Here is a 25,427-nt window from a genome sequence, read left to right on the forward strand (position 1 = left end):
TCAACATGTGAATTTTGAGGGTGAAGGGACACAATTCAGTCCATAGCAGCAGGTGTATAAGATGGTCCTTCGTGAAAGGAATACTGTAAGTCAGATACTTTGAGTTTCAACCAGATATTAAGTGTATAATTGCTATTTATAAGCACACGTAGAAATGTCTACTCAATCTAAAACACTAAAACTCAACACAACGGCACTGGCCAGAGACCACACTCTAAAATTTACAGACATTTGCTTCTATGAAAAGTATGTCTGACACAAAATCTCAGAATGAAAAAGGTACATGCTAAGTGGCCACACAGTTCTCTAAATGCTTCAAGTTCTGCTCCTATATCAGATAAGATCACAGGAAATTATCTTCATGGAAGTTATTGCTTTTGTTTCCCATGACACTGCCTTCATGAAACTATGATTTGAAGAGTTTCTTTCTATTAAGAGCTTTATATAAAAATGGCCCATAAGAACACTATTTCACTCATTCATAAAAAGATTATGGATAAAAATGTTAAATGGTTTTCCAATGTCATTTACATCTTTTTATGTAAACAAAATAGGATCCCCAGGGTACAAAGTGTACATAGGTCTAAGTGTTGGGAAAAAACCTTCCTCAGTGATGCATTCCTCATTATAACAACATTAATTACATTAGCAACCATAACATCTATTAACATTAATTGGATCTTCACTATTTGAGGTACTATGCCAAGTGTGTATGTGTTTTCACAGATTTTTCTCACAAGAAGTCCCATGATATGAATAGTATTCTTTTGTGTGTGTGTGTGTGTGTGTGTGTGTGTGTGTGTTTTTAGGGCCATACCCACAGTATTTGGAGGTTCCCATGCTAGGGGTCGATTCGGAGCTGTAGCCACCAGCCTACACCAGAGCCACAGCAACACAATCCGAGTCCCATCTGCGACCTATGCCACAGCTCACAGCAACACCAGATCCTTAACCCACTGAGCGAGGCCAGAGATCAAACTCTCGTCCTCATGGATACTAGTTCGTTAACCATGACGGGAACTCTCTAAATAGTATTCTTAATTGTCAGGTAAAGAAATCAAGTCAGTAAGATTAAGTAATTCGACCTAGTATTTCAAGATACAAGTGACAGAATTAAAACGCAAATATGTTGCAGCAACATGGATGGAACTAGAGACTCTCATACTGAGTGAAATTAGCCAGAAAGACAAAGACAAATACCATATGATATCACTTATACCTGGAATCTAATATCCAGCACAAATGAACATCTCCACAGAAAAGAAAATCATGGACTTCGAAAATAGACTTGTGGCTGCCTGATAGGAGAGGGAGGGAGTGGGAGGGATCGGGAGTTTGGGATTAGCAGACACAACTTAGAATAGATTTACAAGGAGATCCTGCTGAGTAGCATTGAGAACTATGCCTAGATACTCATGTTGCAACAGAACAAAGGGTGGGGGAAAAAAATGTAATGTATACATGTAAGGATAACTTGATCCCCTTGCTGTACAGTGGGAAAATAAAAAAAAAAAATGCAAATATGTGTGACTCCAGAATTTGTTCTTTCACTCTAAACAAAAAAATTTACTTACTTTAAGGGTAAAATTATGAGAAAAAAATTATTTTCAATCAAATAAAGCAGCAGCTCCAGGTTCTTTATCTTACTTTCCAAAAAGACAAACCTACCCACTCTAGTCATCATCTTGACAAAGCCTGCACAGAGGCCTCACAGAATTGGTGATCATTATCAATGATCATGCAAGCAACACAACCCAAACACAGTTATTGTCCCTGCATGAAAACATCAACCAGTGATGCTACAAAAATATCAAGTTATAATAAATCACATCAACAAAAATTTTAAAGCCCATCATTTGACTGGAAATATTTGACTAGGCATGTGTACAGTCATGTAAAGTAATGGTTTTTCACAGTAGTGACTGATACAGGACAGTCAAAAATCCAATATGAACACAAAGAGGAGACCAAAAGCTTATGCCCAGAGGGGGTATATTCTCTGGTTCTGACAAAGATGAAGAAAATTGTAAAATTTTCTCATACTCTTCAGACATCTTTAACAAAACAATCATCAGATAAGCAACTTATTTTAAGTGTTCCTTCCCCATGAGAAATCACAAAGATGCTTTAAATATTAAGTGTTTCAAAACACTCAAAATCATTCACGAGGCAAATTGCCACTAGTATTATTTATGGCTTGTACAAGAAGTTTCATGTCCAAGAAAGTTTATTGACTTTTGACTGCAGAGGAGGCAATTTTGATATAGCTATCCTCTTTATTGAAGCTCAAATCTTTAAAGGTATTCCACAGTTAGAAACATCTATTTTTCCACGTTGGCTGAGAAAACATTCACAAAATGCTGTTTAATTATTTCACCTCTGAATTGAAGTATAAGCATAAGAAGGCTCTCAAGGAAAACAGAAATTCTCCCACTGCCCCTGCATCACTTGTGGATATTCAAAGGGTACCTCCTTCCAGAACTAAGTCTGTTAAAAACTGCCTCCTACCTCTCCATTATACTGCCATGTAAAGAATAAAATGCAGATACCATGTGATCTGTGAAAAAGGCTCTTTGATCCATGACATTGTCTGGTGGTTGGTACAATGAAATTCAAGATTTCCCACAGGACTTATTCAATCAGTAATTAAACAAAAATATCAACCTGAATGAAACTATCACTTATAGTACAGGAATCCAAGAAGCTAGCTCCAGGGACACATCGAATTTGCTTTTTCTTGAATATCATGCTTTTCAACCGGTTTGCATTCATCCCAATGAGAAATAAGTGTACTCATTCAGATTTATAAAGAAGAGAAAGATGAGAGAACACGGACCAAGGATGACTACTCTTGGCAGGTCCAAGCTCACAGACAGTTCTCAATAAGCACTGCTTAGAAAAAAGAAAGCTCAAATAAACACCAACAACTCAAGAGCTCTACTGTTAACAGAGAAACAATTATAGGGAAAGTGACGAATTTTTGAGCTAGGAAGATTAGGGGGTGTATTGTTCAGGAGGCTGAGCAATATACAGCTGTAGATAGTTAAGAACAAATGCAAAAAATCTCTTCCAAGACGTCATGCCCATGCCATCAAAATAAAGACTTCATGAGAAAATAAGAAACTTCAAAGAAAGATCAACAATAAGCAAATGAATGCATTGAAATCATCAACTGGCTAGGAAAAAAATCAGGCTGCAGAGAAGGAAGGAAAATTTGTGTATCCACAGAAAGATACAACCCAGCAACATGAGATTTTACCAGTGCTCAAGGTCAGTGCCAGAGGGAGGCCAGAGGCTTCTAGGAGTAAAGATCCTCCACATGGAAGAATGTCTTCTGAGTTCATCACTGAAGAACAGTAATAGAAGACATAAAGAACAAGTTACAAAACCAGGCAAAAAAAAAAAAATTAAAGGCCCCAAATTATTATATGAATCTGTTTAGTGGCAGTTTAAAAGTCACAGCTGCTACATAGGAAAACCTCTGACCATTCCAAATACTAAAAAGAATGTTAACAGTGAAAGAAGTGACTACCTCTTTACTTTATCAATAGTATAAACATCAGCAAAATACAACTGGTCTGCTAATGACTAAAAAGATGTTTACAACTGGCAGTAATAAAAAATAAACATAATCGTCTTCAAAGGTGGGCCAAGGCCAAGTAAACTGTACTTCAAAATGATAGGTTCCAACCTACCGAGTAAACCGTAAGTTTATTGAACATAATTTTAAAATCCCAAGTTTTAGAAAATGAAATTAATATCTGCTATGAAGGTCTTAATATTTGAAATTATATTCAAGCATAATTTATCCCAAATCAGTGAGTTACGGTTCTAAGGAAAGACGCTATCTGGACTCCTCCATACTTGAAAATAATCTTGTGATTATATTTGAAATTCAGGGGTTGATTTAACTACACAATAAATCCACTATCATTATTGCCCAATTACTATATGCTAAATACTATGCTAGATGCTGGGATAAAACGAATATAATTCAGATGTGATTATCCCATCTCAGTTATTTCATGACTTAGTGGAAGTGAGAGTCATATACATAACAAACTATAATAACATGTAGACTATATGATATTCATAAGGAAGAGTTATAATTAACCTAAAAGGATACCTCTGAATTAATATCATCCCTATAGCTCCCTTTTAAAAACAAAAGTATTTTATTCTAATAACCCTCATAAACAATAACAGCAAAACAACCTTTAATCTTGAGACACAAGACGGGTACCTTCTGATGGAATGTAAGATGTGAGGTGTGAAGAATGTACTACAATATCTGAGTATTAAAGAGAAATTCTCTGGAGTTGGAGGGAGAACAATAGAATCAGTAGATGCCTAGAGAAAGTGGAGAAGATGGAAGAGAAGGCCTTATGGGGAAAAGAACAAACAAACTTAACATACATCTCATAAGTTTTCCTAAGGTCATCTCTTGTTTCCAAGGAACATAATTTGAATCATAAAGCAACCAACTCTAGTGTACATTTCAGTTGTTTTTTAAATTATTGATCAAAATTTTCCATGTTATAAAATAGACTTCCTAAGCGTGTACAAAGTCTTACTAAATTTAAAATTATTTACCATTTCAAAATGTTAACTTTTTATAAAAAGCTTATTATTATACACAGACAGGGACATCTTAAAAATATTTCCCAAGTAGGAAAATAATTTACTTACAATTATCTGATGTTTTTGAAGAAAAATATTCCAAAAGACCTAAAATACTTGTTTCCCTCAATTCTGGCTGTTGTTCTGATTTGTCCAGAGGTAAAATATCTTTTTGTGAACTTCCACAGTCGCAGAAACCAACTAAAGCAGTTTTTCGCAAATAAGAATTGGCTGCATACAAGCAGATTTCTGCAAGAATTGTTATATATATGAACACTACATTCCAGGCCCAGGAAAAATCTACCTTGCAGCTTTCTTCCTAAAATGAGAAAATAGCTATTAGAGAATCAAAGTATGCCCTGTCATAATGAAGAACTACACACCATACTTATTTCTTATAAGTAGCTATAAATTTTATAGAGCTGTTAAAAGACCATAATCAACTAATATTTCTAAAATGAACTCATTAAAAAACATGTTTTCCAAGGTAGATTGCATAAAACTTAATTCAAAGAATAAAAAAAATAGCTAAAAAGTATATAAAGAACTTTTCAAATTCCTTAGTAATCAATGGAATATAAATTAATCCAATGAGATACACTATTATTTTATATTATAAAAGAATCTTTTTATATAAAATTCGGTTCTTTTTTTTCTTTCGTTTTCTTTTTTCTTTTTTTTTTTGTCTTTTTGCCTTTTCTAGGACCACACCCACAGCACATGGAGGTTCCCAGGCTAGGGGTCTAATTGGAGCAGTAGCCGTCGCCTTACGCCACAGACCCAGCAACGTGGAATCCGAGCCGCATCTGCAACCTACACCACAGTCCACAGCAACGTCAGACCCTTAACCCACTGAGTGAGGCCAGGAATCAAACCTGCAACCTCATGGTTCCTAGTCAGATTCGTTAACTGCTGAGCCACGATGGGAACTCCCTCAAGTTCAGTTCTTGTATGTGCACTTTTATACATTTTTTTCATAGGAAAGCAAGAAAATCTTGTCTTCTGGAGAGGAATCTGGACAACCGTTCTAAGAACATTAAAAGTAAGTTCATAGGAGTTCCTGCTGTGGCACAGCGGGTTAAGATTCAGCGTTCCTCTGTTGCATCTCACATCACTGCTGAAGCACAGGTTCAATCCCCAGCCTGGGGCAGGAGGTTAAGGATCTGGCATTGCCATAGTTGTGGTGTAGGATTCAATCCCCGGCCAGGGAACTTCCATAGGTCACAGGTATGGCCAAAAAAGAAAAAAAAAAGTTCATGGTCTATCACACAATTATTTAACTTTATAAATTTACTCTAAAGAGTCATAAATGCAGATAAAAGTTTTTTGTATCAGAATAACAGTTCAACATTATCTGTAATTAACTGTGAATAATTAAATTAACTGTGAATTAAAAACAAGCGCAATATTCAGCAACAGAGAAATGGTTAAATTATCTCATCACTAAAATGTCAATTTAAATAATACGTAATGACAACAAAAAAAGTCTTAAATAGGAAACTAAACCATATATGACTATATGATCTCAAGTTTGTTAATAAAGTTTAAAATTCTGCTTATGTGTGTACATTTTAGTACAATCTATTTCACTCTCTCTATCTACATCTATATCTAGTTATACTGATATACATGGTAAATATGCACTTACTTTTATATTTAGTTAAAACTGCTACTACAAAGTTATGCTTATTATAAGCCCTAATGTGATGTAGGATAAAATTTGTTTCAGTTTAGGTCTTTTTGCACACTTTAATTAACAATATTCTGTTACCTGATTCTGAACCGACATGACGCTTAAAAGAAAATCTTTCATTAGGTCCATTAAAGCTTTCAAACAGGCTATGTTTAATTTGGCAGCCTCCCCAAGGACCAACAAAGCCATTGCTGAATCCAACCTAGAAATTTTATGAACAAAACAACAAAGACTTTAACTTAAAATAATAAATGATTTTTAATGAAAATTTAATAGGCCAGAAGAAAAAACTATCCTGGATTACTGGATACATTTATTTTCACCGAAGACTAGTATTATTTGACACCGATTATAAAAGTTTAAAGGAAAGAGCCACATTAGGGCAAGATGTTGAATTCACGGTAGTGTTGTGACAAAACACTGAGAGTAATAAATATTACGAATGATCACATTTCTTCACAGATTGTGTATAACAAGAAATCAAGGGCTCTGGATCTGGAGTGTCCCCAAATTCTCACAATAGGTTTTGATTTTCTACCTTTTTCAACTGATTCCAAGGGTTGAATACCAAGACTGTGGGGTTTTTTTCCCCTTAAAAGAGAGAACAAATTTTAAAATGGTCTTCTGAAATACTCTAAAAATTCAGCATCATTTGATTTTTACAAAAAGGGCAATTTCTCAAAATAAAATTCATATTTCACATTAAATGGAAGACTGTAAAGATTCAAAATATTAATAACTGAGAAATCATGTAAGAATTTATTAGCCATAAATGTACATATAGTCTAAGAGTTTCAGGAAATTATACATTTAGCACTGTTGTTATCCAACTGAAAGAGATTTACTTTGAAAGAGAACTGATAACACTGCAAATATAACATTTCCTCTCTCTAGATTTATAGGCCATTAGCAAGTTAAAAGTTAGTACATTTTTAAATTATATTTGAATTTCACAACTGTAGTATTTCAGGCCAGTAAATCAAGCTCAATATCATTTACAACTACAAACACCTCTAACTATGGAAAAAGAAAGACAATTCCTTATATTTGAATGGAGCTTTACAGATCTCAGTTACCTCCCTTGATTTGAACCACAGTCATTAACACGTTCAAGAACTTTTTAAAATCTTTTTTTTTTTTTTAATATTAGAAAACTGAGACAAAAAGATCCAGGGGGGTTTGTCTGGTTCGTGTTTTAACTAATAATTGAAGCCACCCCCTGCTTATGGGTATTCCCTGTTTTTTAATTTTGCTTTTCCAAACCATTATTTAAGTACATCATTTAATCTTAGTATTACAATGTTGCCTATTGACCACCTAATATCATTTGTTTTCTGCTTCCTTTCAGAACTAAATCTCACTTTTGTTCGAAACGGCAAAGTGCTCGGTTAATGCTGCTTCCTCAAGGTGGAAATGTTTTGTATCTTGATCGAGGCAGTAATTACAGAGGAGTCAACTGTCAAAGGTCAAAGTTCTCTATATATAAAATGTGTGAATTTTGTTGCATGTAAATTAGACTGCAATAAATTTAATTTTAAAAATGACTCCCTTAAGTTTAGAATAGCCAAAAATATAGATTCGGTCAATGAGATATAAATGGAAGTATATTATGAAAGCCTTCCATATAAGCTATCATTTTTCTGATTAAGAGAAAAGGTTAAGTTTTGAAAATGGGTGCTTTTTTCTTTTCTTCTCTGCTCATCCCTTTCCTCCTGCTTGGAACACAAACATGATACTAGAAGGTAGATCAGCTGTCTCAAAACAATAAGAATAAAAGCCACATACTAAGAATGGAAGACAAGGAAACTAGAAGCTTGGATCTTGAGGATCTCCTTACTCACCTGCATCAGTAGTGCATTGCTTGTTATGTACAACAAATAAAGCACAGTAATCACAACTGTTACACGCAAAAGAACTAAATCCTGATAGATACACTTAAGCGATGTTACAGGCATGAAGTTCAGACATGGAAAATTTTAGAGATGGGTAGAGTTCCCATTGTGGCTCAGTGGTAATGAACCCAACCAGTATCCATGTGGACGTGGGTTCAATCCCTGGCCTTGCTTAGTGGGTTAAGGATCCAGACTTGTGCCAAGCTGTGGTATAGGTTGCAGACGCGGCTCAGATCCACGTTGCTGTGACTGTGGCGTAGGCCAGAAGCTATAGCTCTGATTTGATCCCTAGCCTGAAACTTCTATATGCGCAGGTGCAGCCTGCCCCCCTCAAAACAAAAAAGAAAAGATCCATCAGTGTCAGCCTCCTATGGTAGAAAAATACCTCACCAGAAACACAACAGTTTAGGTCAATGCTGCTGAATGCAAAAATTTCTAAAAGGGAAAATGCCATTGCCCAAAATAGAATAGAAGCCTCGATACTTATATTTTGTTAAAAAATCAAAACTGAAAATTGATGAATGTAGACAGCAGTTTTCAAATTGGTTGGAAATGTAATACTGAGATGAAAATAAGAAAACAAGAGGTTGCAAGGAAATTAAAATTACAAAAATATAATTCAAATCCACAATGAAGTTAGGAGCAAAAAAAGACACTTGGTAGGGAGCAAACCTGAAAAGTTCTGCAATAATTTAGAGGAAGACACCCACTGGCAAACTGACACCCATTACTATCTAATTCTCATTGAAATATCCAAACAAAATTTTAAAAAAAGAAAGAATAAAAAAAAAGACACTTTAAGGAGTTTAAAGTTGTGAAGAAAATGGAATCCAAAATGAAGGAAAACCTTTCCAATGTCATGAAACCCAAAGTTTGAGTTAAATTTAATGGAAGTATATGTGGGCTTTCCATCATAATATAAGAAAAACCCTAGAGCACAGAGAGGCAGGAGTTGGGAACACAGGTGAACAATAATCAATGGCAATCCTTCACAAAATGTAGACCAGTAGCCACAGCATGTATACATAACTTCACAGAGAGGAGCTTCTCTCTGAGTAGAGTGGAGGATTTACCCCAACAGCTTCCAAAGATGGTCAATGACACATGCGAGGAGGCCATCTATCTCTTTCCTACCAAATCACAGAGCTGTTCCTAAAATATTCGGGATTGAAAATGAAATGAGGAAAAAAAAAAAAGCTGACTGGCTTTGAACAGCTCATAATAACTGAAAGGGAGGAAATGACATAGCAACATTTAGAGATTTAAAGAGGGAACTAAAAATAAAAACTGTAGGAGTTCCCATGGTGGCTCAGCAGGTAACAACTCTGACTAGCATCCAGTGAGGATGCAGGTTCAATCCCCGGCCTTGCTCAGTGGGTTAAGGATCCAGCATTGCCATGAGCTGTGGTGTAGGTCACAGATGCAGCTCAGATCCTGTGTTGCTGTGGCTGTGGCACAGGCCACCTGCTAAAGCTCCAATTCGACCCTGAGCCTGGGAACCTTCATATGCTGCGGGTTTGGCCCTAAAAAGCTAAATTAATTAATTAATAAAATAAAAATAAAAACTGAGCATAGAATTCTATTTCTATACAAAATATACACTATATTTCTCAGGGGACAAATGGTGACAAACCTTATACTCAGCCAAGGACTGTATATAATCAAGGGCTCACCTAATCAAAAAGGTCAACTATGTCCATGCTTAGAAACTGACTCAGGCAAGAAAGGAATAGTATTTAACAGCTTATTTAACAGCTTAACATTTCCATGGTGGCTCAGTAGAAATGACCCTGATTGGTATTCGTGAGGACTCATGTTTGATCCCTGGCCTCACTCAGTGGGTTAAGGATCCAGAGTTGTGGTGAGCTGTGGTGTACGTCACAGACACGACTTGGATCTGGCATTGCTGTGGCTGTGTGTAGGCCAGCAGCTACAGCTCCAATTCACCCCCTAGCCTGGGAACTTCCACATGCCGCACCTGCAGCCCTAAAAGAAAATAATATAATAAAATGGCAAAAGGATAATTTTTAAAAATGGGAAATCCTCATGTTAAATGGCTGACAGATAATTTTACTAAGTCAAAATTATTTTATAAATATGATCCAAAAAAGTAAACAAAAATATAGAAACATTCTTTAAGAAGAATGAACATTTTAAGTAATGATTTAACCATAATGTTATCAGAAACTCAAGATTACACTAACAGGCGGGGGGGGGGGGATTAGAATAAATAAATTAGTCTCAATCTTCATCACACACAGAAGAGGTAGTCAGAATTTCTTTTTTTAATTTTTTTATTGTAGCCAATTTACAGTTTTCTGTCAATTTCTGATGTACAGCAAAGTGACCCAGTTTAACATATATATATATATTCTTTTTTCACATTATCCTCCATCATGTTCCATAACAAGTGATTGGATATAGTTCCCTGCGCTATACAACAGGACCTCACTGCTTTTCTACCCCAAATGCCATAGTTTTCATCTACTAACCCCAAAACTCCCAGTCCATCCCATTTCCTCCCCCTCCCCATTGGCAAGCACAAGTCTGTTCTCTCTGTCCATGGTTGTTTCTGTTCTGTTCCTTCGTGCCATATATTAGATTCCAGATATAAGTGGTATCATATGATATTGGTCTTTCTCTTTCTGATTTACTTAGTATGAGACTCTCTAGTTCCATGCATGTTGCTGCAAATGGCATTATTTTGTTCTTTTTTGATGACCAAGTAGCATTCGATTGTGTGTATGCACCATATCTTCTTAATCCATTCATCTATTGATGGACATTTGGGTTGTTTCCATGTGGTAGCAACTGTAAATAGTGCAGCAAAGAACACAGGGGTGCATGTATCTTTTTGAATGAAACTTTTATCTGGACATATGTCCAGGAGTGAGGCTGCTGGATCATATGATAATTACACAGTCAGTTTTCTTTTCTTTTTTTTTTTTTTGTCTTTTTGCTATTTCTTTGGGCCGCTCCCACAGCATATCAAGGTTCCCAGACTAGGGGTCTAATCGGAGCTGTAGCCACTGGCCTACACCAGAGCCACAGCAACGCGGGATCCGAGCCGTGTCTGCAACCTACACCACAGCTCACGGCAACGCCGGATCGTTAACCCACTGAGCAAGGGCAGGGACCGAACCCGCAACCTCATGGTTCCTAGTCGGATTCGTTAACCACTGAGCCACGACGGGAACTCCCACATTCAGTTTTCTGAGATACTTCCATACTCTTTTCCACAGTGGTTGTACCATTTTACATTCCCACCAGAAATATGGGAAGGTCCCCTTTTCTCCACACCCTCTCCAGTATCTGTTATTTATGGACTTATTAATGAAGGACATTCTGACTGGTGGGAGGTGGTACCTCATAGTAGTTTCAATTTGCATTCCTCTAATAATTAGTGATGTTGAGCATTTTTTCATATGCCTGTTGGCCATCCATATGTTTTCTTTGGAGAAATGTCTATTCAGGTCTTCTGCTCATTTTTCCATTGGGGTTTGTTTTGCTCTTGAGTAGTATGAGTTGTTTGTATATTTTGGAGATTAACCTCTTGTTGGTTACATTGTTTGAAACTTTTCTCCCATTTCACAGGTTTTTTTTTTTTTTTTTAGTTTCCTTTACTGTGCAAAATATTATAAGCTTGATTAGGTCCCACTGGTTTATTTTTGTTTTTATTTCTCTTGTCCTGTGCCACTGGCCTAAGAAAACAGTTGTACTGTTGATGTGAGAGAATGTTTTGCTTGTGTTCTCTTCTAGGAATTTTATGGTGTCTTATGTGTTGTCTTTAAACCATTTTGAGTTTATTTTTGTGCATGGTGTGAGGGTGTGTTCTAGTTTCATTGATTTACATGCAGCTGTCAATCTTCCCAGCAACCACTTGCTGAGGAGATTGTCTTTTTCCCACTTTATCCTCATGCCTCCTTTTTCAAAGATTAATTGACCATAGGTATCTGGGTTTATTTCTGGGTTCTCTTCTGTTCCTTTGGTCTGTATGTCTCTCAAACAACATAAAAAAGATCATACACCACAACCAAGTGGGATTCATCCCAAGTTCACAAGGATGTTTCAACGTACACAAATCAAACAATGTCATATACCACATTAATGAAAGTCAAAAACCATATGATCATCTCTATAGATGCAGAAAAAACATTTGACAAAATCCAACATCCATTCATGATAAAAATTCTTACCAATATGTGTATATAGGGAACATACTTTAATATAATAAAATTCATTTATAACAAACCCACAGCCAATATAATACTCAATGGAGAAAAGCTGAAAGCCTCACTGCTAGAATCTGGAACAAGACAAGGATGCCCACTCTCACCATTTTTATTCAACCTAGTATTATAAGTCCTAGCCATAGCAATCAAACAAACAAAATAAATAAAATTATCAAAATTGTAAGAGAAGAAATAAAATTGTCACTATATGCAGATGACATACTACTATATACAGAAAACCCCAAGGACTGCACACAAAAACTACTCAAAACTGATCAACGATTTCAGCAAAGTAGAAGGATACAAGAGTAACATTCAGAAATTGGTTGCATTTCTGTACACTAACAATGAAATATTAGAAAAAGGAATATAAAAACACAATACCTTTTAAAACTGCACCCCCCAAATTAAATTCTTAGTAATAAACCTGACCAAAGAGGTAAAAGACTTATATGGTGAGAAGTATAAAACATTAATCAAGGAAATCAAAGAGGATTTGAAGACCCAGAAAGATATTCCATGCTCCTGGATTGGAAGAATCAGCATTCTTGTGATGGCTGTACTACCCAAAGCAATCTACAGATCCAGTGCAATCCCTATTCAATTATACCTGAATTTTTACAGAACTAGAACAATCCAAAAATTTACATGCAACCACAAAAGACCCAACATTGCCAAAGAAATCCTGAATAAAAAACAAAAACAAAAAATAAGCAGGAGGCATAACTCTCCCAGACCTCAGGCACTATTACAAAACTACAGTAATCAACACAGCATGGTACTGGTACAGAATCTCAAGGCTTGTTTTTTAATCTCTGAGATGCCATGTCCAGAGTAGGCTTCACTTTGAGACTAATGTAGCTCTACATTAATGATTTAACCATAATGTTATCAGAAACTCAAGATTACACTAACTGGCAGGAGGGAGAGGAGGGGATTAGAATAAATAAATTAGTCTCAATCTTCATCACACAAAGAGGCAGTCAGAATTTCTTTCCTGATTTTGACCATTTAGAGAACTAGTTTAAACAATACATTTCTCTTGCCATTGCCTCATTTCTGGTACTCAGAAGAGATGGACTACATGAAAATCTAGCTTTCAGCAGGTCTGCTAAAAGGGTTCTTTCTCCTACATACAGAACTTCATTCTCGGTGCACCATGGAAGGCAGTGGGGAAGAAGGAAGGGACAGAAGATGGGCAAGCAATGACCACTGTTTCATCAGAGGAGGCAGAGACGCTAATTTCTGCCATCCAGCCCATCAGGAACACATCTGCCTTTGCAGCTAGTTGGTGGTAATTAATCCCAGGAGCAGGATCTTTCTATTCTTCGTTTTCGTTCTTCCTGCTCTTTCTTTTTTTTTCTTTCTTTTCTTTCTTTTTTTTTAAATTACTCAATGAATTTTATTACATTTATGGTTGTACAATGATCATCAAAACCCAATTTTATAGCATTTCCATCCCAAACCCCCAGCACATCTTCCCACCCCCCAACCTGTCTCATTTGGAAACCATAATTTTTTCAAAGTCTGTGAGTCACTAACTGTTCTGCTTATTTATTTTTTTGCTTTTTAGGGCCAAACCCACAGCATATGGAGGTTCCCAGGCTAGGAGTCCGACCGGAGCTGTAGCTGCTGGCCTACACCACAGCCACAGCAATGTAGAATCCAAGCCACGTTTGCGACCTACACCACAGCTCAGTGCAGCACCAGATCCTTAACCCACCGAGCAAGGCCAGGGATCATACCTGTGTCCTCATGGATGCTAATCAGATTCGTTAACCACTGAGCCACAACAGGAACTCCTCTTTTTTTTTTTTTTTCCTAAATCATGTCAAGTTAAGAAACCCTGATTCAAGCTGCAACCCCTGTGTCCTGTAAAAAGAGTTCTTATTAAGCACTTTTAAGCTGGAAAATGCTGGAGTTCCCGTCATGGCTCAGTGGTTAACGAATCCAACTAGGAACGATTAGGTTGCGCATTTGATCCCTGGCCTTGCTCATTGGGTCGAGGATCCGGCATTGCCATGAGTTGTGGTGTAGGTCGCAGATTCAACTTGGATCTGGTGTAGGTTCAATCCCTGGCCTCCCTCAGTAGGTTAAGGATCCGGCGTTGCCGTGAGCTGTGGTGTAGGTTGCAGACACGGCTCGGATCCTGTGTTGCTGTGGCTGTGGTGTAGGCTGGTGGCTACAGCTCCGATTAGACCCATAGCCTGGGAACCTACATATGCCACGGGTGCAGACCTAGAAATGGCAAAACGACAACAACAACTAAAAAAAAAAAAAAAAAAAAAGCTGGAGAATGCTATAATCATTTATGCTGTAATGACACCAGAGTATGATAGACTACTGAGGAGAAAACAAGGCAAAGAGACCAGTCAATAAGTGACAAGGGTCATGAGACGATAAGGGCCCAAATCAAGGTGGTGACAGTGGGAGTGGAGAGCAGAGCAACAGCTCTGAAATGTAGTCAGTGTCCAATTTGGTTAATTTGAGGAGAAGACGTGTCAGATACTGAGACAAAGACTCAGTAGGTAGGAGTCTGTCCAGGAAAAAAATTAATTCAGATCTGAACTAGCAGGACATCAAGCATTAGGGGAGACTCAGAGTGTAAAAAGTGTTTCCACACTACCTACCTTATTTAAATGTCTCCAAAGCTCTTTGAGATGGCTATTATTCTCTTTAACTGCTAAACAGACTCTGTGTATAGAAGTTATGTGACTCATTCAAAATTAAACAGGTAGCAAGTGATAAAACAGACTCTGGTCTTCTGATTTGGTTGAATGTTCTTTTCACTGTACCATAAGGTAGCAAAGCATAAATTATATATTTACTCTTGATACAGACTAATTGTTCATATGTAGCTCAAAGGATCTCAGGTTCGATAAGAAGCCCAGGAAATGAACCAGAAGTCTGAGGACCTACACCGACATCTCAGCTCATTAAGAATGAAGAGGATTACTAGTGAAAACTTTTATCTGAATGGTTTGAGTTAAACTGTCATATGGACACTGTAATTACTGGGGATCAGGGAGATAGACAGTGTAGATGTCAGTGATGTGGCCAGAAGTGAAGGCCTGGCTGCCCATACAAAGCAGCTGATTCTTTGTTCAATTCATTTCTATGCAAACACAAACACTGTAGCACTGGAAAACACTTGCCATGTCGGTATAATTTTAAATTGTCAAGCTTTTTTGGAATACATTCACGAAGCGATTAAATCGGCTATTTTGCTTTGGGAGATATATTTTTATATGTTATACTGCTCTGCTGAAATGCCATGCTGCATTTCTCAGCAGTCCTTATTGGCTAATAATTCAATTATAAACACAATTCATTATTTTCATGTTAGATTAGAAAGCCTTTTGCACTGGCTTGAGCTATCTCCCCAGAGCAAATGGGGCAGTTTATAAAAAGCCAAACCACAGGGTGGAGCATTGAGGGTATGAAGCATCATATAAAATTTAACCATAGTAAGTAGAAAAATGCCTTACAGCAAGCTGCTTATCTGTGGCACAAGGCAGCTCAACTTCCAAGATAAAGGCCAGTGCATAACACTGGGAAGTCTTGTGTATTCTTGTTTTCTTTACTTCTTCACCCTGTTTTATAATTTGTTATCTCTTTTTTTTTTTTTTTGTCTTTTTGCCATTTCTAGGTCTGCACCTGTGGCATATGGAGGTTCCCAGGCTATGGGTCTAATCGGAGTGTTAGCCGCCAGCCTATGGCACAGCCACAGCAACACGCGATCCGAGTCTGTGACCTACACCACAGCTCATGGCAACGCCAGATTCTTAACCCAATGAGCAAGGCCAGGGGTTGAACCCAAAATCTCATGGTTCCTAGTTGGATTCGTTAACCACTGAGCCATGATGGGAACTCCTATAATTTGTTATCTTTAGTGAATTTCCTTTCCTCAGTTTTTCCCTTCTCCCGCATCAGGCAGAGGTTGCTCTAATTCTGTGAGTCCTTCCTTGAATCTTTTCTTGGATCCTGGGCCTGCTCTTTTCCAGCCTCCACTGAAACCACTTGCTTGTTTCTTTCCTTTTGTGTCGTACGACTTTATAAAGGAGGTTATAGGAAGTCTGGCAGAGTTATAAGATTATCAGGAATTATCTACTAATGGACAGCAGCAGAAATGGGCAGATAAGAACTACTCACCAGTACAGGGCCAAGCAATTTTTGCCATTACTAATGAAATTTCTTTTGATCAATGAGTTGAATGGTCTCTTTCCGCATTTTAACTCTCTGAACCTTCTTCCCTCATGTGGTACTTCACTTGATGCGCATGGAAAATGAAATTGCTTACAATACTCCTATTAAGTCACTTGGCATTGAATTTCAGGTACTAAACCAAAAGTACCTTCTACCAAATGTCACAATTTTATAGCCATCTGATCCAGAAAACTCTAATGAAGTTTTAATTTACTATCAGTGCTTGATGCTTCAATACTTCTATTTCATTCTAAATACATTTAGTTCATCTTTTAGATTTTTTACATGTGCCCAATCTTACAAGTACACGAGACCATTTTTTTTTTGCTTTTTGGTTTTTAGGGCCGCCCTTGTGGCATATGGAGGTTCCCAGGCTAGAGGTCAAATTGGAGCTGTAGCTGCTGGCCTATGCCACAGCCACAGCCATAGCCCTGGCAGACCCAAGCCACATCTGCAACCTACACTACAGGTCACCACAACACCGGATCCTTCACCTACTGAGTGAGGCCAGGGATGGAACCTGTGTCCTCATGGATGCTAGTCAGATTCATTTCCACTGGAAACTCCCACAAGACCACTATCAACGTTTCCCCAGAAATGTAAAAGCATTTCTGGTTTGATTTTTTTTTGTTGCTGTTGTTGGCCATGACAGCAGCATGCAGAAATTCTAGGCCAGGGATCAAATCTGCTCCACAGCAGTTAAGGATGCCAGATCCTTAACCCAGTAGGCCACCAGGGAACTCCTAATTTTGATAATTACATCACAGTTTGGTTTTCTCTGAAATAATGACTTCTTAAAAGCTGTATAGGCTGTCACATAAATAACTTAAATACTTTGTAAGAAGAGAAGTTAATTTTTTATTACGTAAGCAGAAAATTTGACTAATAAAGAAGTTAGTCACATTGCTAACTTAAAAAGACTTTAATTTTTTAATGTCAATAGGTTATCTTTGTTTACTAGAGTCATATATTTAAAACAAAGATTAAATTCTTTTCTTTAAAAAAACAGTAAATATTAAGAAACATAATCAAAACTATTTGGCAGTGCTCTTTTAAACAATTACCTCATCCTTTCTATTATAAACAGTCACTGTGTTTCAGCACTATCTCTCAGTTTACCCCTGTGTTCATTCACATTGTCTAAATACTATCTTTCCCTCCAACACGTGATTTTCACAATGTCCTCCCCAAAAAAGAAAAGTCAGGATTCAGTGACAAGATGCCTCAAAGCAGTGATTGCCTTAATAATGAAGCCACAATGACAGACAGCAGGACGATGTATCCAAGAGTGCTAAACAGGACCCTTAAAATCTGGTTCCAGTCACCAGGAAGCCTAATAAACTTAGCCTTGCCTTCGTCATTTCTAACACCCCTAAATCTATAAAATACTAAGCTTAAAAAAAACCATCTTAAAGAGAAATCACCAAAAAGTTAAATCAATGTTGATACAATTCAGTAAAACTGAAAATTGGTTAAAGAAACAATTCTTTGACTTTCAAATAGATATTTAGATATTCTTAATCAGCAACTTTTACTATCTCAGCACTTATGTATATGTGTTTATTTGGTAATTATTAGAAAACTTTGAAAATAAATTTGACAGAGTAATGCAATATTATTAACTTTTATATATTAAAATATAATTTACTATTTTTAAATCAAGTTAGTCTTCCAAGGCTCTAAACTAGGCTATTTCACGGAAATTAGACAAGCTCTAAGCCACTCCCCAGAAATCTTTACTTAATCTTGAATCCCCAAAACTTCTCAATGAAACTGGGACAACAGCTTTTGTCCAAAACGAATGCATCAGAGTCTTAGAATTTATATATACAGATTGGTGCAGAGTGGGCTTGCCAGAGGCTTAAAAACTGGAATTAGGAGTTCCCTTGTGGCACAGCAGGTTAAGGATCCAACATTGTCACTGCAAAGGCTCAGGCCACTACTATGGTGCAGGTTTGATCCTGGGCCCCAGGAACTTTTACATGCCACACGAACAGCCAAAAAAAAAAAAAAGAGAAAGAAAAGAAAAAAGAAAGAAAAAGAAACCCCTGGGAGTTTCCTTCATGGCTCCACGGTTAACAAACCTGACTAGGATTCATAAGGATGCAGGTTCGATCCCTGGCCTTGCTCAGTGGTTAAGGATCAGGCGTTGCCATGAGCTGTGGTATAGGTTGCAAACACAGCTTGGATCTGGCAGCAGCTGTAGCTCCAATTCAACCCCTAGCCTGGGAACTTGCATACGCCGTGATCACAGCCCTAAAAATAAAAATTGAAATTAAAAATAAACCCTGGAACTAATTTTAAGAAAAATATATGACAATTGATTTTGCAACTTGCTATGGCACAACATATTATTAGTAGTAGTAGTAGAAAAGGAACTCAAATCTCTAATTATTCCCAAATATTGGAAAGATATCTATTCTGATCAATTTCCTCAGAAATATTCTAAAATTCTTCTTTCCTCCATTGAACCTATGCCCTCTTTTATAGTAATTTAAGTCTTCTTTTTCCCTTTTCAAATTAAAATATATACAGGAGGAAACTAATACTTATCACTCATTTCTGTTACCCATTACAAGGAAGGCATAAAGAAACAGAACCTTAGTATATTTCCTTCAAGGATAATCAACTGTACTCCATTGTTGTTTAGCAACTTGGAAAATAAAAGATGTTTTAAATGTGGGAATAAAGTTATCAATAACAAAGTTCCTCTAATAAAGACAAACAGTGCAAGACACCCATGCTCATCTAGCCAAAAAAAAAAGATAAGAACAATTTATTGATGAAATGAACTAATACAAAATACATAAACTGCTCTTGCCTTTGGAACTGAGATTATAAATTTTTTTCATAGTCAACTAAGGTGTGATTAACATTTAAGTACAAAGGTTATTTAACATTTAAACACAAAGGTTTCTCCGTGAGTTACTTTGGATTTATAGGATCCCTCTTACCAGCATTTCTTTTGAAGCTGTGTTTTATGAAAGATGAGATGTTCAAGAACCTTATTCAACTGAGAACGATTCTTCTGAACACAAGTCCAGGCAGCAACACAGTGCCAGAGCAGGGGGGTGATTTCATATCCTTCCTGATTAAGTTGCAAATGGTCCTGGAATTAAAATATTAAAGTCTGAGAAATAGTTCTTTGACTTGAATAAACACAAAAATAAGTTTTATTTATTTATCTATTTGTCTTTTATCTTCTTAGGGCTGTACCCACGGCATATGGAGATTCCTAGGCTAGAGATCAAATTGGAGCTGAAGCCACCAGCCTAAACCACAGCCACAGCAACGCTGCATCCAAACTGTGTCTGCGACCTACACCACAGCCCATGGCAATGCTGGATCCTTAACCTTCTGAGCAAGGCCAGGGATCGAACCCGTTCCCCGTGGATGCCAGTCAGGTTCATTAACTGCTGAGCCATGACAGGAACTCCGAAAATATATTTTAAATGCCTGCTTTCCTATACTTCATGTTACACAAAGTGAAGCAATTTACTCAAATATACTTTTTAAGTATAAGCAGTTAACCTGAATTTAATGTCTTAATATTTTGCACATGGATCTCTGTGTTGAATGACATCAGTTTTACACCATAACAAAAATTATGTATCGTCTAAGGGACAACTATTAGACACAACTGTGCTTCTTAAAACCTCCCTAACACCCAGGGGAAGGAATGGGGAAGAGTTTCAACAATGACCAAATAGCAAATTACAGAACACTGTAAACCAACGATAATGGAAAAAATAAAAATCATTCTTTAAAAATGTGGACTTTTTGCTTTAAGGACCAAAATATTGCCTAGCTGTACATGGTCAACATCTGCTAAGTAACTATTTTAAGAGTCTACAATTTCAGAAAACAAATGGGCCATTTGCCTGTTTTTTTTCTTAGAGTGCTTCCTAACAGTTTTGTAGATTTAATTGATCTACAAAAGCACCTGGTACAAAGAAACATGAAACATGTCTTATTTTTAGGCATAGCACTCCCACTGAATTTCTGTCAACAGTAAAGATTCAAATACACATCCTGTGGTATGTATTCAAGTTACTAATTTAGGAGATACTTTATTCTTTTATGCTCAAAAGAAACACTTAAAGAAATCCCAAAGGGTTTTATAATTCTCATTTACTATATGAAGTAACATCAAGACTACAGCTTAAAGAAAGTTTTTGTGTTAAAGACACATGCACCTCAATGCTCATGGCAGCATTATTTACAACAGCCAAGACATGGAAACAACCTAAATGTCCTTCAACAGGTAAAGAAGATGTGACACAATGGAATATGACACAACCATAAAAAGAGAATGAAATAATGCCATTTGCACAACATGATGAACCTAGAGATTTTCATTTCAAAGTAAATCAAAAAAAGAAAGACAAATACTACACGAGATCTTTTTTATGTGTAATCTAAAATATGACACAAATGAACTTATCTATAAGACAGAAACTGACTCTTAGATCTAGAGAACAGACTTGTGGTTGCCAAGGGGAGTGGGGAGTGGATTGGGAGTTTGAGATTAGCAGATGCAAACTATTATATACAGAATGAATAACAATAAAGTCCCACTGTACAGCACAGGGAACTATATTCAGTATCCTGTAATAAACCATAATGAAAAAGAATATAAAAAGGAATATATATCTTTAAAAGTTTTCATGTTGAGTATTCTTTAGAGAGAAGGCCAGAAGTTCACACATAAATTTTAAAATAAGACATTTTAAATTTCTAGTAAACATTTTGGTTGTCTCACAGATGCGTATTGATCTACATTATCTCAGGAACTCAGATGTTGGAAAGAAAGGCAGGAGTAAGATAAAGTTGCTGCACAAGTCTACTGACCTAGGGGAACAAGCATCCACAAAAGCAAATGGAGATGAATCAGTGTTGAGAATGTTAGAATAGCCCACAGAAAAGCTTCATTCTAAATTAATGTTAAGACTTCAGACTGAGACATGCAGACTTCATTACATGCACATATTTCATCAAAAAAAAAAAAAAAACTCAGTTTTCTGCTCTGTGGTAGTCTCCCCCAAAAGCAGAACCCATATAAATGAAATTCTTTTCTCAAATTGCTCTACAAGGCTCAGCCTGGATGCCTGACATTCTTCATGTTGCAAACATTCTGAATGCATATGTATATATGTTTTGAAACTTGTGGATGGCTTGACTAATTAAATGAAAACAATCAATACTTGGTTCTTTCAAATCATGTACACTGCATGGCTAGAGACACTATTGAGTCAGGTCAAAAATCCTCGTGAACAAACTTATACACCATCACCAGAGAACTTTCCCAAAAGCATTCGGTAAAAATGACCAGGATTTAGACAATGAACAAAATTTGTTTTATTTTTAATATATGATACCATTTTTACTTATCATTAAAAATGGGGGAAAAATTAGTCTCTGATTTCTGGAACTAATTTGACATCAATATTACTACAAGGTAGTCTGGTTCTCATAGGTCACTCTGTTCTCCTGTTGAATATAAACTCAAGAACATCAACCTGAAACAATATTACTCTAGGCCCATGATTAATAAAGCCACTTGATATTTTTTCTGAAGCAGAGATTAAAAAAATCACCATGCCACCTACAAAATACCCAATCAGAATCACCCCTACTTCCTGTCAGCATCAAATCTAGAGAAATGGTATCTCATGGTAGTTTTGATTTGCATTTCAATAAATAAATAAATAAAATCTAGAGAGAACCCTAGTTTTGTTTATTGGTTTTTTTGTTTGCTTGTTTGTTTGTTTGCTCTTAAGGCTGCAACCTCAGCATATGGAGGCTCCCAGGCTAGGGGCTGAACCAGAGCTGCAGCTACTGGCCTACATCACAGCCACAGCAATGCAGGATCTGAGACGTGTCTGCGACATACACCATGGCTCACAGAAATACTGGATCCTTAACCCACTGAGCAAGGCCAGGGATTGAACCTGCGTCCCCGTGGATGCTCGTCAGATTCGGTAACTGCTGAGCCATGACAGGAACTCTGCAAGAACCCCTGGTTCTTTAGCACCTCCCTCAAGTCACCCAAAGTCCAAATCCCGTAAAAGATTCGTTCCAAAATCCTCCAACTAAAATGTCGCATATTTCCTCGTGTGTGTTCTTTCCTTGCAGCAAATAATAAAACCAATTTGCAAAAGACAACTTACAGAATGGGAGAAAATAATTTCAAATAATGCAACTGACAAGGGCTTAATCTCTAAAATATACAAACATCTTATACAATTCAACAACAAAAAAGCCAACAGCCCAAATGAAAAATGAGCAAGAGACCTAAATATACATTTCTCCAAAGATATACATATGGCCAACAAGCACATGAAAAAATGCTCAACATTACTGATTATTAGAGAAATGCAAATCAAAACTACCATGAGGTATCACCTCACACCAGTCAGAATAGCTATCATTAATAAGTCCACAAATAACAAATGCTGGAGAGGGTGTGGAGAAAAGGAAACCCTCCTGCCCTGGTGGTGGGAATGTCAATTGGTACAACCACTATGGAGAATAGTATGGAGGTACCTTAGAAAACTATACATAGAACTACTCTATGACCCAGCAATCCCACTCTTGGGCATCTATCCAGACAAAACTCTCCTTGAAAAAGAAAAGGAAGGAGTTCCCGTCGTGGCACAATGGTTAACGAATCCGACTAGGAACCATGAGATTGCGGGTTCGATCCCTGCCCCTGCTCAATGGGTTAATGATCCGGCATTGTCGTGAGCTGTGGTGTAGGTTGCAGACGCAACTCGATCCCGTGTTGCTATGGCTCTGGCATAGGCTGGCAGCTACAGCTCCGATTAGACCCCTAGCATGGGAACCTCCATATGCCACGAGAGTGGCCCAAGAAATGGCAAAAAGACAAAAAAAGAAAAAAGAAAAGGAAAGTTTGTTCATTGCAGCACTATTCACAATAGCCAAGACATGGAAACAACCTAAACGTCCATCCACAGACGACTGGATTAAGAAGAGGTGGTATATATACACAATGGAATACTACTCAGCCATAAAAAAGAGCAAAATAATACCATTTGCAGCCCCGTGGATGGAACTAGAGACTCTAATACTAACTGAAGTAAGTCAGAAAGAGAAAGACAAATACCACTTTATATCACTTACATCTGGAATCTAATAGACAGCACAAATGAACCTCTCCACAGAAAAGAAAATCATGGACATGCAGAACAGACTTGTGGCTGCCAAAGGGGAGAGGGGAGGGAGTGGGATGGACTGGGAATCTGGGGTTAAAAGATGCAAACTATTGCCTTGGGAATGGATAAGCAATGGGATCCGGCCCTGGGAACTATGTCTGGTCACTTGTGATAGAGCATGATAATGTGAGAAAAAAGAATGTATGCATGTATGTGTCATCCTGCTGTGCAGTATAAAACTAACAGAACACTGTAACCAGCTATAATGGAAAAAATAAAAATCATTATTAAAAAATTAAAATAAGTAAAAACAAAAATAAACTTCACCAAGTGATAGACCCAATCAAAAAAAAAAAAAAAAATGAGCAGGAGACCTAACTAGACATTTCTCCAAAGAAAACATACAAATGGCCAACAGGAACATGAAAAGGTGTTCAATATTGATAATTATTAGAGAAATGCAAATCAAAACTACCATAAGGTATCATCTCACATGGTCAGAATGGTCTTCATCAAAATGTTTACAAATTATTGGATCTTGTGTTGCTGTGGCTCTGGCATAGGCTGGCAGCAACAGCTCTGATTAGACCCCTAGCCTGGGAACCTCCATACGCCGCAGGTGTGGCCCTAAAAAGACAAAAGACAAGAAAAAAATGTTTACAAATAATAAATGCTGGAGAGGCTGTGGAGAAGAGGGAACCCTTCTACACTCTTGGTGGGAATGTACGTTGGTGCAGCCAGTATGGAGAACAGTATGGAGGTTCCTTAAAAAACTAAAAATGAAATTACTATATGGTACAGCCATCCCACTCCTGACCATACATCCAGGAAAAATCTAATTCAAAAAGATACGTGCACCACAATGTTTATAGCAGCCCTATTTACCATAGTCAAGACATAGAAGCAACCTAAATGTCCATCAACAGATGACTAAAGACAATGTGGTACATATATACAATGGAATATTACTCAGCCATAAAAAATAATGAAATAATGCCATTTGCAGCAACATGGATAGACCTAGAGATTGTCATACTAAGTGAAGTAAGCCAGGCAGAGAAAGACAAATATCATATGATATTATTTATGTGTGGAATCTTAAAAAAAAATGAACTTATTTACAAAACAGAAACAGACTCACAGATAGAGAAAACTTACAGCTATCAAAGGGGAAAGGGAAAGAGGAATAAATCAGGAGTTTGGGATTAACATATACATACTACTATATATAAAATAATCAAAAAAGACCGGCTTTATAGCATAGGGAACTATATTCAACACTTTGTAATAATCCATAATGGGAAAGAATCTGAAAAAATGTGTGTATATATATAAATATATATAAACATATATAATACACACACACACATATATATAACTGAACCACTTTGCTGTACACCTGAAACTAACACAACATTGTAAGTCAACTATATTTCAATAAAAAAAAAATTTTTAAATATGAGAAAAGTACATGCTGATGAGAAAACATGTCATTCCAAACCTTCGCTGGTATCATTAAAAAAAAAAAAAAAAAAGGTGTAAAAAAGTAGAGAGATTTAGAGACGTCTCCCATTCTAGGCAGATAAATTCTTTTCATGGGTTGACATTT

At 36.9% G+C, this 25,427-nt stretch overlaps 1 protein-coding gene across 1 annotated transcript in view; it reads right to left on the bottom strand.

Annotated features, from left to right (window-relative positions):
* The window catches only part of TMEM232 (transmembrane protein 232), an 89,391-nt gene that overhangs the window by 34,518 nt on the left and 29,446 nt on the right, over positions 1 to 25,427 (bottom strand). The window contains exons 7-9 of the mRNA XM_047774733.1: positions 19,598 to 19,731; positions 6,392 to 6,515; positions 4,690 to 4,939 (exon numbers count right to left, since the gene is read on the bottom strand). Of these exons, the coding sequence (XP_047630689.1) occupies positions 4,690 to 4,939; positions 6,392 to 6,515; positions 19,598 to 19,731 (508 nt within the window). The remainder of the gene's footprint in view (positions 1 to 4,689; positions 4,940 to 6,391; positions 6,516 to 19,597; positions 19,732 to 25,427) is intronic.

This window comes from Phacochoerus africanus, chromosome 4 (assembly GCF_016906955.1).
Source record: "Phacochoerus africanus isolate WHEZ1 chromosome 4, ROS_Pafr_v1, whole genome shotgun sequence".
NCBI lineage: Eukaryota > Metazoa > Chordata > Mammalia > Artiodactyla > Suidae > Phacochoerus > Phacochoerus africanus.